General features: G+C 34.6%; 1 protein-coding gene across 1 annotated transcript in view; it reads right to left on the bottom strand.

Moving 5' to 3' along the window:
• The window catches only part of LMNTD1 (lamin tail domain containing 1), a 449,003-nt gene that overhangs the window by 39,819 nt on the left and 392,894 nt on the right, over positions 1-16,290 (bottom strand). Inside the window, exons 3-5 of the mRNA XM_072765724.1 lie at positions 9,651-9,769; positions 6,357-6,583; positions 3,463-3,661 (exon numbers count right to left, since the gene is read on the bottom strand). Coding sequence (XP_072621825.1) covers positions 3,463-3,661; positions 6,357-6,583; positions 9,651-9,769 — 545 coding nt within the window. The remainder of the gene's footprint in view (positions 1-3,462; positions 3,662-6,356; positions 6,584-9,650; positions 9,770-16,290) is intronic.

The raw sequence follows: 16,290 nt of genomic DNA, 5'->3' as shown, positions 1-16,290 counted from the left end.
GAGGTGGGTGGGGGGATGGGGTGAATGGGTGACTGGGACTGTGGGGGGCACTTGACGGGATGAGCACTGGGTGTTATACTATATGTTGGCAAATCGAACTCCAATAAAAATATATTAAAAAACCAGTATGGTACTGGCATAAAAATAGACATATAGACCAATGGAACAGACTAGAAAACCCCTAAACAAACCCACACATAAAAATTATGGTCAACTGATGAAGATCAGAACAAGAATGGCCAAACCACACGTGTGGAAAGAGTAGTAGTGAATATTGGAAGAGTGACATCCACATGTAAAAGAATGAAATTGGACCCTTATGTCACAGCATATACAAAAATTAACTCAAAATGGGATAAAGACTTAAATACAAGACTCAAAACCATTAAACTCATAGGAAAGAAAGAGGGGAAAATCTTCTTGATATTGGTCTTGATAATTTCTTAGATATGACACCAAAAGCACAAGCAACAAAAGAATACATAAATAAGGGAGATTTCATTAAACTAAAAAGCTTCTGCAGAGCGAAGGAAATGCTTAACAAAATGAAAAGGCAATATATAGAATAAGAAAAATATTTGCAAGCCATATATCTGAAAAGGGTTAATAGCCAAAATATAAGGAATTCATACATCTCAAGAACACAAATGCAAATAACCTGATTAAAAAATGGGCAAAGTACTTCAATAGAAACTTTAAAAAAGTAATTCAAATGTTTAACAGGCATGTGGAAAGGTGCTCAACATCACAAATTGCCAGAGAAATGAAATAAAAATCACAATGAAATATTACCTCATACTTGTTTCAAAGAGAAAATTTAAGTGCTGGTGAGGATGTGGATAAAATGGAACCCATGTACTGTTGGTGGGAATATAAATTAATAAGGCCATTATGGAAAACATATGGAGGTTCCTAAAAAATTAAAAAAATAACTACCACATGATCCAGCAATCCCACTTATGGGTATATATCCAAATCAAATGCAATCAAGATTAGGGAGTGGTGTCTGCACTCTCATGTTCATTGCAGTATTATTAATAAAAGTCAAGATATGGAAACAGTCTAAATGTCCTCAATAGGTGAATGGATATAGAAAATGTCACACACACACACATACACACACACACACACACATGCTGAAATATATAAAAAAGTAAAATAAAGGAAATCCTGACTTCAACATGGATTTTGACAACATGGATGTATGACACATAGGTGGAGTTAGGTTGCTGACCAGTATCAGCAACAAGAAATGTGACAACACTACAGATTCTACAGATACTAAAAGGATAATAGGGGAATATTATGAATAAGTTTATGATAATAGATCTGACAACTTAGATGAAATAGACAAATTATTTGAAAGACACAAACTATCCAAGAAGAAATGGATAACTGGACTATCCTGATATCTAGTTTCAAGAAATAAAGTTTGTAGGTAAAAACCTTCCCACAAACTCCAGGCCCAGAATGCTTCACTGATGAAACCTATAAACTATTGAAGAAAAAAGTTACTTCTACACAAACTCAGGTAGAAAATGAAAGAGGAGGCAATATATTCCAACTCATTCTATATCAAAGCATACAAAGACACTACAGGAGAAGAAAACTACAGATCACAAACATAGATATAAAATTTTGAAATAAAATTTTAGCCAATAAAGTCAATAATATACAAACAGAATAAGTATTATGATCAAAAGATGTTTATTTTAAGAGTGTAGGGTTGCTTTAACAATGAGAAAGAAAAACCATATGATCATCTCAGTAGATGTATGAAAAGCATCTGACAAAAATCCAACATTCATCTATAATATTCATTGCCACAATTAAACATTCTGAATCATGATCCTGTTACTCCTTTGTTTGAAACTTTCCCATTGCTTCCCATTGCCTATTATAAGAATAAAATTCCTCAGCTTGGTGTTCAAGGCTCACTGTGATCACCTCCTAACCTTGGCCCCTACCATTCTATTACAACAATTGATGCACTGCTCAGTGTGGCAATGCTATAAAATGCCTTCTACCTACCTGACCTACCTGATACTACCTTTTTCTGCCTCCTTCACTTTGTTTATGTGCCTCTTTGCTCTAGGCTGGTGCTTCTTAACTTTGTGCATTAGAATTGCCATGGAATTTAAAAAAGTAGTTTGTTCAATTCTATCACTTAGAAATTCTGACTCAAAGAGTCTAGGGTAGAGTCAGGACATTAAAAACTTCTCAGCGGATTCAATTATGTAGGTATGGTTGAGAACTACTAATCTAGAATGTTCTCATAGACTCCAAATAAGCATACTCAAAATTTACTTATCTTTCCAGGATAATTCTAATTAACAACCCATTCACAAAACCTTCCTAGATCATCCTCTGCTGGGCGAAAGTTCTCTAAATGCTTTGATAATTTATTTGCCTCTCTCAATCTTTGTATCTGTCTGCAGGTCTTCCCTGATCTGAGTAAAAGTTCTTAAAGTGATATTCCCAACTCCTTTTATAAATTTTTGTCTGAAATAAGCCACCATTCTTAACATGGTAGTTAGATATTGAATGAATAATTTGATGAAGTCTTTTTAGATGGTTGAGGGAACATTTAGTTATTCACTACAGTTGAATGGTAATAGTGGTTGATTTTAGGAAATCCGACCTAAGAGGAAAACAGTTTCCTTTATGTCTGACTTTCAAACATGGCTAATAACTTCTTTTAGCCCTCTCATACCCTCTGTCGATATGTGTTTATTTCTAATAATTCACAACTCAATCTGTTGTTAAAGCAACAAGAAAAGTGGGGTTAGGTAAATATATAGATGAGTCAGCTCTTTATTTTAGCTCCAATGTCACCTTTTTCCTGATGAATTCTTTTTGCCATAGTTACCAACAACCATAAAAATGGATCAATGAGTAAGTCCACCTTTTTCTTCCTATCTTGAAGTCAAGAGTCTAGTAGAAAAAAAAATCCATCTGAATGGGGCAGCCCTGGTGGCTCAGCAGTTTAGCACCACCTTTGGCCCAAGGTGTAATCCTGGAGACCAGGGACTGAGTCCCACGTTGGGCTCCCTGCATGGAGTCTGCTTCTCCCTCTGCCTGTGTCTCTGCCTCTCTCTCTCTCTCTCTCTCTCTCTCTCTCTCTCTTTGTATGTGCCTCTAATGAATAAATAAATAAAATCTTTTAAAAAATCCATCTGAATGATGTGCCAATAATAAAAAATAGAGTTGACTTTATCTGCAGGTATTATGTAGTGCTGGTTTCTCTGGCATATTTAAAAAATTGGCATTCTTTGTTTGGTTCTCTAGAAAATTACATTAGTTTCTTATCATTGCTCAAAACATGAAACAGTTATATTTCAATAAACTGCTTTGGGTTTTAGATGAAATCATGGGTGTAACATCAGATTAGAACTTTCCTACTGAAATAAAGTAGCTCCTATCCCAATAGAAGATATTAAATAATTCAAATAGAATATGTACCTGGATCTAGACTGTCCCACTTCTTCAAGAATCATAGAAAAGTGCTTCCAGGCTTTCTCAGCATGGAATGAACGTGTAAAAAGTTTCTTTGAATCACCAAACAAAGATAGGAAATAATCTTCTCCTTCCCCAGTTACAGGTGTCTCAGGAGCAACGACTGGCAGAGCCTGTTTCTTTGTCATTATGAAGCTGTTGACTCCTTTCAAAGAAACCAAAGAGGAAAGCAACAGAGAGAAGTAAATAAAAGGACATTAAAAGAACCCAAAGCCGGTATCTTTATCCTTTCTTCTACAAAATTTATTCTTTATACGTTTTACTGTCACTGTCAAACTCAATAAGGATAATTAAAAGCTACAAGCCAAAGTCTATGAAATAACTAGCAAGTGACTATTTTTAGTGACACAATTCCTAGAGATTATTTCAGTTATCTTAAATTATCAATAATATCATTAGCATAATGAGTATTATTTAACTGATTATTTAGTTGTACTAGATGCATCATAGGTTTTCAAGGAGGTAAAACATTTGAGTCTTTCAAATTTGGATATGTTACATATAAATACAACTTTATTTCATTTCATATTAGCTATCCTCCCCAAATTACTATCCATAAATTAAAGCCTCAAATGAACTATTCCGACCAATAACTAGTAATTTTGCCAGGTAAAGACTCAAATTTCCTCTAATCAACTAAAATAGCTTATTAGAAAGATAGAATAATGCTTAATCAGACTTTAGTATCCTCTTGGAAATTGGCTCTTTTAAAATAATCACTACTATGATTTAAATGCAAAATAGTTCTTATAATTTTGCATGGAAAGAAGCAGGCTAGATATATCTAATGTGTCTGCAAAGAGAGAGTAACACTACAGAGAGAGACCATGATGAAGTGGATAGAACAATATGTCCTGGATTTGGACAGAACTACAATTGTATCCCAGCTCTGCCATTTAATAAGCCAAGTGATTTAAACTTTCTAATTCTCCATTTTCCTGAAGATAAAGTAATACTACCTTGTGTAAGGCAATGTGAGGATTGAAGAAAGTGTAGATAACTGTCTAGTACAATGTCAAGTTTTTAACAAGTATTCATAAGTGACCACAATTATTGTATTTCAGGGGCTTTGGTTAATGTGATTCTGTTTCCAAAATCATCAAAGGATTAAGACAATCTAGAGTTCGCTTTATATTCTTGTATCTTTAACAAAACCAAAGCAAGGTGAACAACTGAAAGGAATAAACACATAGTTTCTAAGGCCGATTCCTCAGAGTATTTTGTCTAGAAGAAATGTTTGGAATTAAATTAGTTTATTCCTAGTAACTTGAGTGTTTACTTAATCCTTAAATTCCTTTGGGGAAGGAGATTATATAGTATCCTTTTTAATGGCTCATCTTGAGGGATAAAAAACTTTGTATTCTAAAAAGGAAAGAGATATTAATTTTAGCCCTGGTTATTACGTCACCTAGAGGAAAAGATGGAAAGGAACCAAATGCAACAAGTTTCAGTGGACCCAGGCATCTATCTACAGAACGTGAATCTATAGTAACTGAAGGAGAAGACCATATCCCAGCTCAGCTGTCATCTTGCAAGGGGAAACCACTATTTTTTGTTTTTTCCCTAAGAGCTTGCATAGTTTAATCCAAATATAGGACATATACCATGATGACACAGGGATAAAGAAAGAAAAATTTCCCTCCCTAGATGTAAAGTTGGCATTTTCATTTTTAAATATATAGATTTTGGTCATTGCTAAAGGTCAGTGTGATCTTAGGAGGTTTCTTTAAAAGTGCATTTTAGACATACAAACAATGAAGCATAGGGAATAATGGCAGTAGATAAAAATCCTACATAACACTGTGTGAAAAGTTTAGGAAAATGCCAGAAACAAAATGATATAGATAAGGAGCAGCCAGGTTTAAACGTCTACAGAATAACAGAGGAAAATAGAGGCATCATGTAGTCACAGGTATGTTTGTGCTACCAGTTTTGAAACTTGTTGACTGGTAATCTAAGTACAGACCCCAAATCTAGCCTATTCATTGTGAAAGTACTTACAGAGATATTCATACTCACAACTAATTTTTATTAAGTACTTACTATGTGGTAGGTGATTTCCATAAATATCTTATTTAATCCTTAGGCAAGCCCTATGAAGTTGATATTTTAATCCCTATTTTCCACTTGTGGGTAATGGGACTCAGAGATACCTAACCTAATATCTCACAGTGTTAGGAAGCAGAAATATAGTTTGGACCTAGGTTCCCTGTTTCAAGACCATGATTTTTTTCAGTAAACCATGATAACATACCCTAGAAGTTTCCTAACATTGTAAGGAACAAACACACTGTTGACTATTGCTAAATGCCTTGTTAACCCTGTTGGCAACTGTCAAAACCTAACTTTTTCCTGTTGTAGTACTGTTTTCATTTTCTTCTCCAAATTCATTATTGTTTTCATATCTCTCCACCATTTTACCATTTATTTTGCTTCTTTCTGTTATCTGTCTTTTCCTTGCTTAAACCATAAGTCTACTAATGGCACAAATACACAGGATATTGCCTTAATCTCTCTGGTGTGTTCAGAGGAAGGGGATTAATACTATACATAGAATTTTTATCTAGCAATTCTAGACCATCAAAGCCATCAATCCATGAACCATCATGACAATTCAAGATATTTTAAACATGAGGATGATACATTTGGCCACATCCATTTATATGACCTGAATATGACTCAGTGTTAGAGTCAATGGTGAGCATAGTCAAGTTACTCTGCATATAACACTGGGAAACCTGTGTTATTGGAAGTGATTTTGACTTCTAAACATATAAAGAATCTATTGAACTATGTGCTTTAGAAACAGTCTTAAAAAATTTGGTACATGTTTTGCTTACCCAAGCTGTTTTCTGATCTGGAATGGCCCACCAATGTAGTTCTAGGAATCTTCTGTCCAGCTGTGGAAACAGTTATTCTACTAAACTGAGGGCTAGACAGATTGTAACTGAGAGGCATTTCAGAGGATAATGACCGTGAGAATGGCAGTGTTGTATCTGAATCTGTTGTCAGAAGAAAATGTACTAAAGATCGCTCTCTCATTAGGAGACTATGTGGGTCTTCTCTTCTGTGTACAAAAATTAGTATAATAAACAAAGTGAGAAAGTAAAAATGAATAGATATGAACATAAGAATCATGAACTGTGATTATTACTCAGAGTTCTGCTTTTTAAAGGTATTATGCATCTACCTAAGCATAAGAACATCTTATATAGTTGTAGTTTTAATAATGTAAATAAGACACTTTGGTGTCAAGACATATTTTTATTTAGTTTTTTATCTAAAAATTAGTCAATTGGGGGAGGCTGACTGACCCAATCGGTTAAGCCCGCCTTCGGCTCAAGTCATGATATTGGGCTCCCGGCTCAAAGTAAGTGTATTTCTACCTCTCCCTCTGTGCTCCCTCTCCCTCTGTGCTCTGTTGTGCTCTCTCAAGTAAATAAATAAAATCTTTAATAAAAACTTAAATAAAAATCAGTTAATTGCTACTATAGATGATTTTGAAAAGTGCAAAAGTAGAGAGAAGAAAACGAAAGTCACCAAAATGCTACCAACCAAAAATTTTTACCATTTCATTCTAGGCCTTTTAATGTATTTTTTACCTCAAAATTGAGACTCTAGAAACTATTTATATCCCACTTTTATTACTTATTATATCATATTTCCCTTTCTATTAACTAAAAAAGGACTATAATTCCTGTTTAATATATCATTGTTTAGCGAACCTTCTCCCTTTAATTCTTGCTGCTTAACTAATTTTCCTATATTTATAAAAATTCTAGAGTTAATGTCTACTTTCAAATATATTCTGAAAATTAATTACTTTGAATACAGTATACATGTGTACATGTATGTATGTGTGTGTAATCATGTGTGTATGTATGCTGAGGGGAATACAGAAAAGGGAGAAGACAGACTTAATTTCCAGGTATTATTTTGATAAGTAAATTTTACTATGAACAAAGGTATTTATTTCTTTTTTAAAAAAATATAAAAGCATTTGTTAACTAGTGTGCTTTTAAACAAACCCTCTAAACTTACCACACAATTCTTTTACAAGTAAAACAATATTCCTATGGCATTGTTCATGAAAAGGTTTATGACAACTCCATTTTATTAGTCACATTGATATTCGTTCATTCAAAGCAATCTGTGTATATTTGTGTATGAGTGTGTGTGTGTGTGTGTGTGTGTGTGTGTACAATCTGTGTGTGCTTAATACTTGAATTGTGAACAAAGTTGTGGGGTCCAAAATCCTTTGGCTTTTTGAAGAACTGGATAAGTGGCCAGCTCATGCATCCCTTACTGGGGGACACTTAGCTATCCTCTGTAAATCAAGAGCTCAGTATCTTGCCTCCACAGATTGTCTCTATTTTGATTCTTTATTTTACAGAGTTCCTGTAAAGTTATTTTAGTAAGTCTTCTGTTTTGTTTTTGTTTTTATTTTCCAAATGTTTCCATAAGGGAGGAAGGGCCTAAAGTTTCCTAATCTGTCAAAGTGACGTCAATCTTAATCTCTTTGTTTACTAAGAGGTATATATAATCATTTTGTTCTACAATTTGTAAGTTCCTTCATCAGAAATACTATATCTGGAGAGCTTTTTACTGAAAACCAGACTTCTCTAAATGTACCTCTCAGAGTGTAGATAACTCAGGCAATTTAAAACAAAAACAATTAAATGGCATTGGCTTTGAAAATTGTACTACTAGCCCAGTACAAATTAAGCTTGAGCATTTGCCATTCTGCTGACACCTCAAGCATTCATCTTTGTCAGAAATGCTCTAACCCATGAAGATACACTCTTGAGTAGGATGTGGTGAGTTGTGGGAAGGAGACTAAGAGTTAGATTGTCAAATTACAATATTTTATCTCTGTCCAACCCAAGACAGGATCATATGACACAATTTCTGACGCTGGCTAGCATAAGCAGGAAAAGTACTTTTCTCTTTCAAAGTTCCTTACATCTGGCTTTCATTACAAACTGGCTAAGTCTTTTCAGCATGTTCATTTTATAAGCTTCAAAGTTTATTCTTCCTCCAGTAAAACAATAGCATTTCCAAATAATTTAATTCCACTGAATACTCCTAATAAGTCTCTACAAATGTTGTGATTAAAGAAACCTGGCTTAGGGTGACAAAGTGTTTTTATTTTTATAGTTGAATAAGAAGTTTCTAATGGCTGCACACACTTTTGGAAGAGCTAAAACATTTCAGGAAGAGATACACGTGATATAGCCCATTGTCTAAACCTTGCACTCACCATCCTGTTAGAGTCCTTTTGGAAGATGAGGTATTTGGCCTAGTGCTGAGTTAGCTTGTCCTCATCATATCAAACTTTCCAATCCCCTTCTTAGTATTTTGTTCCCTCTGTAATTGATTAGCACTACACCAGAGGTAGTTATAAAAGTTCAATTCCCAAATTTCAATGTTATTTTGGGAGATGCTACATTGGTAATACTGACAACAATCATTTCTCAGATGACCTCTAAGAAAAAATATTTTAAAAATGAACTTGAAATGAACAGTAAACACAGGACATATAGGTGCAAAATAACATTAGCTTTAAATTGGGTATATTCTATACTTGAGGTCATTTAAAAAAAACACTGGAAAACCATGCTAATGCTTTTATTTTTTTTAATGCTTTTATTGATAGAATAATTTACTGTAGTAGTAAAAACGTGGAGACTTACTTTTTTGTTTTTGTCTTTTTTCTGTTTTGTTTTTCTTTTTCTTTATTGGGGGTGAGGGTAGTGGTAAGTAGTGGTAGTTTTTATCTAGTATCTTCGCGGGGCATTTCCAAAACCAAAATTCTCTAGCAATTCTTTGTTCCCAAGGTTAGTAAAGGAGTTCTAAAGAAATTTTCTGCCAATTACCTTAACATGTTAGATATAAGTTCATGTCTTGTATGATAGAGATCTATGCAGGCGAGTTTTTGTATTACTCAAGAGCTGAATTTTAAAAACAGTGGTTGGGGAAATAGTTGTATGTTGTAGTTAATTAATTTTAGAAAATGTGTGGAATCAGTTCTAGTTACAACTACTTCATAAGATGTTTGGAACAAGAGGTCAAGTACTCCATCATTATCCTCTAAATCTCAGATCCTTCTCTCCTCTCATTTGTGCCATTCTTACTGTGCTTGATTCTCCACTTTATCTTCCTGCTCATGGAGTTCGCTCTGCAGGGCCACCGAAGTTTCCTGGCTGGCTTGCATGTCTTTCATCTTGGCTAGAAGAAAAGTCTCTTTTCTTTCCTGGGGAAACAAATCATGATAATAGGAATAAATTCAGTTGAAGTTCAAAGAGGATTTTCTTTTTAAGTGATCTTACCTGTTAATCTAACTACCTCAAAGTATCTGCCAGATTTAATAGTCTATTTCCCAAGCTGGTGCCAGAACCAGGCTTCTAATGTGAATATGTAAGTACTGACCAATAACCAATACTGGTATTGGCTAAGCATATTATGCAAATCAAGGCAAAGGCATGTAGCATTCACTGGAAGCAGCTCATGAGGCACAGCTGCAACCCAGCAAAGCTATCTTTATGACCATAACCTTCACATTTGGTCAATACTGCCTGTTAGAGCATTGTGAGGTAATGTCGCCATAGTTACAAAGTTCCAGTCTCTGAGCAATTATGTTGATGCTATATCCACTTTGCAGTCTGCAGACACTAAATAGGGTAATATGCTTTTAGGAGAACCGTATCTCTCACCAGACAAATTTTGCCACCAAAATATTCAATATCCTATTTTGGATTTCTGAGGGTCAAGGCTAGTATTGTCAAACAATATAAATACTAGGAGCATTAGTCACTGGTTTTAATTGTTTTCTGGTTTCTGTTTTTGTTTTGACAAATATTCTTTGAACATATGGAAATGGTCACACAGAAGGATCAGAAAACTTGTGTACTTTTCAGGTAGAAATAAACCTATTGGTAAAATTAGTGAAATCAAATGAGATCTACATTCTTCTCCTAGTTATGCCAGCAGTATGATTTAGAAGAAATCACTTAGTTCAGATTCTAACCTTGAGTAAAAGATTCACACTTAATGTTTTCTGATAATGATGGTATAAGAATAAAATTAACACTGTAAACAGTAAAAAGATATATTAGCAATTATGATTACTGGATGAGCAAATTCATTAAATATTTAAATAAGTATCTATTCTGTACCAGGAACCAGATAGGTACTATGAATAAACAATTCCTGCTTCAAGGAGTAATAATAAAATATCTTCCAATTTAGATTAGAAAATGGCTTCCATCATGAAATGATGAGCAGTATTTAAATACAAAGGACAATGAACAAACTGTTTCAAAGAGTCAAAAAGGAAAAGATTTCTTGGGGAGCTTGTGAAATGGTGGCATAGGAGGATCTTAAGCTCACCTCCTCGCACAGATACTCCTAGATTATAGCCATATCAGTGTAACCAACGTAGAAAATGATCTGAAAATTGGCAGAATAGACTCTCAACAGTTAATTGTAGAAAGGAGGCCACATAAAAAAAGTGGTAGAAAGGGCTGAGCCACAGTTGGGAACCCACTGAATATGTGAAACTAACCACAAGCACTGAAGGGATACAAGCACAGAAAAGAGAGGGGAACAGATCCCAACACCAGGCACTCCAGACACTTGGGACCTATACCTGGAAGATGAGTCCCCATAACATTTGGTTTTAAAAATCAGAGATGTTTAACTTTTTGAGTTTTTACAATCATTAGGGTTTAATACTGGGAACTCTGAAAATCAGTGGGATTAGCTCCAAGAGGGCCAGAGGGTGATAGGAAACAGTCCCTACCCTTAAAGAGACAGTGCAGAAATAACCCTGCTAAGATAAGGCATTGAAGCAGCAGTTTGAAAAGCACCTGGGGGTATACAGGGAAGATTTCAGAATGTGTGATAGGGGCAAAAATCTTTAAGAAATTTCTCCAAGAACAAAAGAGCTACTGGGCACCATTCTCCCCATCTATTCCTAGCCTAGATACCCAGACATCTGCAGCAACTAGCATGGACACTTGCTACTTAGCCCAGGTTTTATCCTGCAAGCAGATGGGCACGTACCTTGCTAACATCTATGTGCTCTGCCCCCACATTCTCCTGAAGACTGCCCCATTCAATCTGCCTCAATCCTTCCAAAGCCATGCGTGATGCATTTCATTCTGCAAGCTACCCTGATGGTGGCCAACACCACTCCAAAGTGACTCTTGCTCTGATGAGAGGGGAAGATAATCACACACACCAGTTCCACTGTAGCTCTAGCAGTGGGCTAGAGGAAAATATCTGATGTGACTGCTGGCCCTGCCCTTCAACAAAGCCTCACAGGAGGCAGCACAAAGAGAGAGTGCTATAATTGGGGGGTGGGAGTGGTCACTGCAACCCAAACAGACAGACTAGGAGCAGACAGGCCTGATAACAGGTCTCATTCACAAAAACAAAACAAAACAAACAAACAAAAAAACCCACTCAGGAGAAAGTGCAGAACAGTGCCTTCCAGGAGGTGTGGCCACAGTTCTGGAAAACAGGCTGAGGGCAAGTATCTGGTCTGACCTAACTACAACCCCAAAGTCACCCCAGACTAATCCCATAATAGCACACATGCCAAACTCTGCCCACAAGAAGGACAGCTATGCAGTTGACTGGACTGAAGGCAAATGTGGCTCAACCACAGTAGTGTGCATGCAACACACATAGGAGAGAGACATCTCTGAAGGGCCAGGTTCTGGTGAACATGGGACATTGCACTATAGGGCACAACAGGACCATTTTTTCATAAGTTCACTACTTTCAAGATCAGGAGATGTAGCTGACTTTCCTAATACATAGAAACAAACACAGGGAGTTAGACAAAAATGAGACAGAAGAATACATCCCAAGTGAAAGATCAGGACAAAAACACAACAAAATGATTTGGAGATGAGTAATGTACCTCACAGAGATTTCAGAGTAATGGTCATAAAGATACTAACTGGATGTGAGAAGAATGGAGGATATCAGTGAGACCTTCAACAAAGAGATAGAAAATACAAAAAAGAACCAATCAGTGATGAAGAACTCAATTGCTGAAATTAAAAATAGACAATCAATGGTAGATCAAAGAAAGCAGAAAAATGAATCAGTAAACTGGAAGACAGAATAATGGAAAGCAAAGAAACTGAACAATAAAAAGAAAAAGTATAATAAAAAATGAGAATAGGTCAAGGAAACTCAGTGACATCATTAAGCATAGTAACATTTGCATTAAAGGGATTCCAGAAAAAGAAAATAAAGGAGGGCAGAACATTTATTTAAGGAAATAACAGCTGAAAATAGAGGAAGAAAATAGACAACCAGATCTAAAAGGCACAGAGAGTCCCCTCAACCCAAGGAATTCCACACCAAGACAGATAATATTCACAATGGCAAAAAACAATGGTAAAGAGAGAAAATTAAAGGCACCAAAAGAAAAGAAAACAGTTACATATAAGAGAAACCCCATAAAGCTATCTGCTGATTTTTCAACAGAAATTTTGTAAGCCAGTGGTATGGTATGATATGTTCAAAGTGCTGAAAGGAAAAAACCTGCAACCAAAAGTCCTCTATCCAACAATGCTATGGTTCAGAATAGAAGGAGAGATGAGGTTTCTCAAACAAACAAAATTTAAAGGAGTTAATCACCACTCTATCAGCCATATAAGAAATGTTAAAGGGAATTCTTTGAGTGGAAAGAAATGGTCATAATCAGGAATAAAAAAAGGAAAAGGAAAATATTTCACAGGTGTATGCAAAGATAATAAAAGTAGTGATTAGTTACTTATAAAACCAGTATAGTTAAAAGACAAAAACAGTAAAGTCGTATCTGTAAAAATCAGTCAAGGACTAAACAAAATAAAAGGATGTAAGGTATCACATCATATACATAAAATGTGGGAGGAAAGAATAAAAATTTAGTGCTTTTAGAATGGGTTCAAACTTAAGCAACCATCATCCTAATATAGATGCACAAGGTGTTCTATATAAACCTAGTGATAATCACAAATAGAAAACTATATCTGCAAAGAAGAAAAGAAAGGAATCCATGTATTATCACTAAAGAAAGCAATCAAACCAAAAGGGAAAACAATAAGAGAAGAAAAGGAGAAAGAAGAACAAATACAACCATAAAATAAGTAACAAAACGGCAATAACAACATACCTATCAATAATTATTTGAATGTAAATGGACTAAATGCTCACATCAAGACATAGGATGACTGAATGGATAAAAACACAAGCCCCACCTATATGCTGCCTATGAGACTCACTTCTAGCCTAAAGATGCATGATGATTGAAAGTGAAAGAATGGAAAAACAATGATCATTCAAAGAAGTGAAAAAATTATCACTGTTTCAGAAGTGAAAACAAAAACAAACAAACAAAAACAAGTAGAATTGAAAAGAAAGCTGTGGTAAGAACACTTATATTGGACTTTAAAACAAAGACTGTAACGAGAGACAAAGGTAGACAAAATTATCTACCTAATGATAAAAGGAACAATCTAACAAGAATATATAACAATGGCAAGTATTTATACACCCAACATGAGAGCCCCCAAGTATATAAGAACTTATTAACAGACATAAAGGAAGTAATCTGTAGTAATATAGTAATAGTAAAGAATTTTAACACTCCACTTACATCATGGATAGATCAGACAGAAAAATCAACAAGGAAACAGTGGCTTTGAATAACTCATTTGATCAGATAGATTTAGCAGACATATTCAGAATATTTCATCCAACAACAGCATAATACACATTTTTTCAAGTGCATATGGAATATTTTTTAAGACATACCACATATTGAGGCACAAAACAAGTCTCAAAAATTAAAAAAGGTTGATGTCGTATCATGCATCTTTTCTGATCATAATGGTATGAAACTAGAAATCTAACACACATACACACTCACAAATCTGGAAGAACACAAATACATAGAGGCTAAACAACATGGTACTAGACAATGAATGGGTCAACGAAGAAATCAAATAGGAAATAAAAATACATGGAGACAAATGAAAACGAAAACATAGTGGTCCACAATCTTTGGGGTGCAGTAAAAGCTACTCTAATAAGGAAATTTATAGCAATACAAGCCTACCTCAGGAAACAAGAAAAATCTCAAACAATCTAATCTTACACCTAAAGGAGATAGAAGAAGGACAAACAAGTTCAAAGCCAATAGAAGGAAGAAAATAATAAAGATTAGAGTAGAAATAAATGAAATAGAGACTAAAAAACCAAAAGAACAAATCAACAAAACCAGGATCTGGTTCTTTGAAAAGATCAACAAAATTGATAAACATTTCGCCAGACTCATCAGAAAAGAAAAAAGAGATGACTCAAATAAAATCATAAATGAAAGGAGAGAAATAAAATTGATGCTACAGAAATACAATGAATCATAAAAGTATATTATGAAAAATTATATACCAACAATTGGACAATTTAGAAGAAATGGATAAATTTTTAGAAACATACAGCTTCCCAAAACTGAATCAGGAAGAAATAGAAATATGAATAGATTAATTTCTAGCAATGAAATTAAGTCATGAATCAAAAGCTCCCAACAACAGCAGTCCATGACCAGATGGCTTCACAGGTGAATTTTACCAAACATTTAAAGAAGAATTAATACCTATTCTTTTCAAATCTATTCCAAAAAATAAAAGAGGAAAGAGAGCTTTCAAATTCATTCTATGTGGCCAGCATTACCCTGATACCAAAACCAGATAAAGACACCAAAGAAGAGAAAAAACTACAGTTCAGTATCTGTGAAGAACATAGACGTAAAGATCCTCAACATATTTAGCACACTGAATCCAACAATGCATTGAAAAAGTTATTCACTACACATGGAATTTATTTCAGGGATGCACGTGTTGTCTAATATTCACAAATCAATCAATGTGATACATCAAATTAACAAAAAAGGGATAAAAAGTATACAATCATCTCAATAAATGTAGAAAAAGCATTTGATAAAGTACAACATCCATTCATGATTCAAATCTTCAATTTATACAACTCAACACTAAAAACCACAAGTAGTCCAATGAAAAATGGGCAGAATATGCAAAGACATTTCTCCAAAGACACACAGAGCACTGACAGACACATGAAAAGATGCTCAAAATCATTAATCATCAGGGAAATGCAAATCAAAACCACAATGCAGTATCATCTTACACCTGTCAGACTGGCTAAAATAAAAAACACAAGAAACAACAAGTATTGGCAAGGATGTAGGGAAAAAGGAATTCTTGTGCACTGTTAGTAAGAATGCAAATTGGTGCAGCAACTGTGGAAAACAGTATGGGGTTTCCTTAAAAAAATTAAAAATATATTTACCTCTAGCTATTTAACTCCCCAAAACAAAAGCTTTAATTTGAAAAGATATATGCAGCCTCTTGCTTAGTGTAACATTTTTTCTTATAATAGCCAAGATATGGAAGCAAGCCAAGTTCCATCAATAGGTAAATGGATAAAGAAGAGGTGGTATGTGTGTATATATATAATGGAATATTACTCAGCCATAAAAAATAATGAAACTATTACTTATTATTTGCAACAACAACATGAATGGATCTAGAGGATATAATGCTAAGTGAAATAAGTCAGAGAAAGACAAGTACCATACAATTTCACCCATATGTGGAATTTAAGAAACAAAACAAGAAAGAAAAAAATAAGGGAAACAAACAAACAAACAAACAAACAAAAAACCCCAGAATCTTAAATATGGAGAACAAACGG

The sequence above is a fragment of the Vulpes vulpes genome, chromosome 8, assembly GCF_048418805.1.
Source record: "Vulpes vulpes isolate BD-2025 chromosome 8, VulVul3, whole genome shotgun sequence".
Classification (NCBI taxonomy): domain Eukaryota; kingdom Metazoa; phylum Chordata; class Mammalia; order Carnivora; family Canidae; genus Vulpes; species Vulpes vulpes.
The sequence above is the reverse complement of the archived record's forward strand: the minus strand, read 5'-3'. Positions and strand labels throughout refer to the sequence as shown.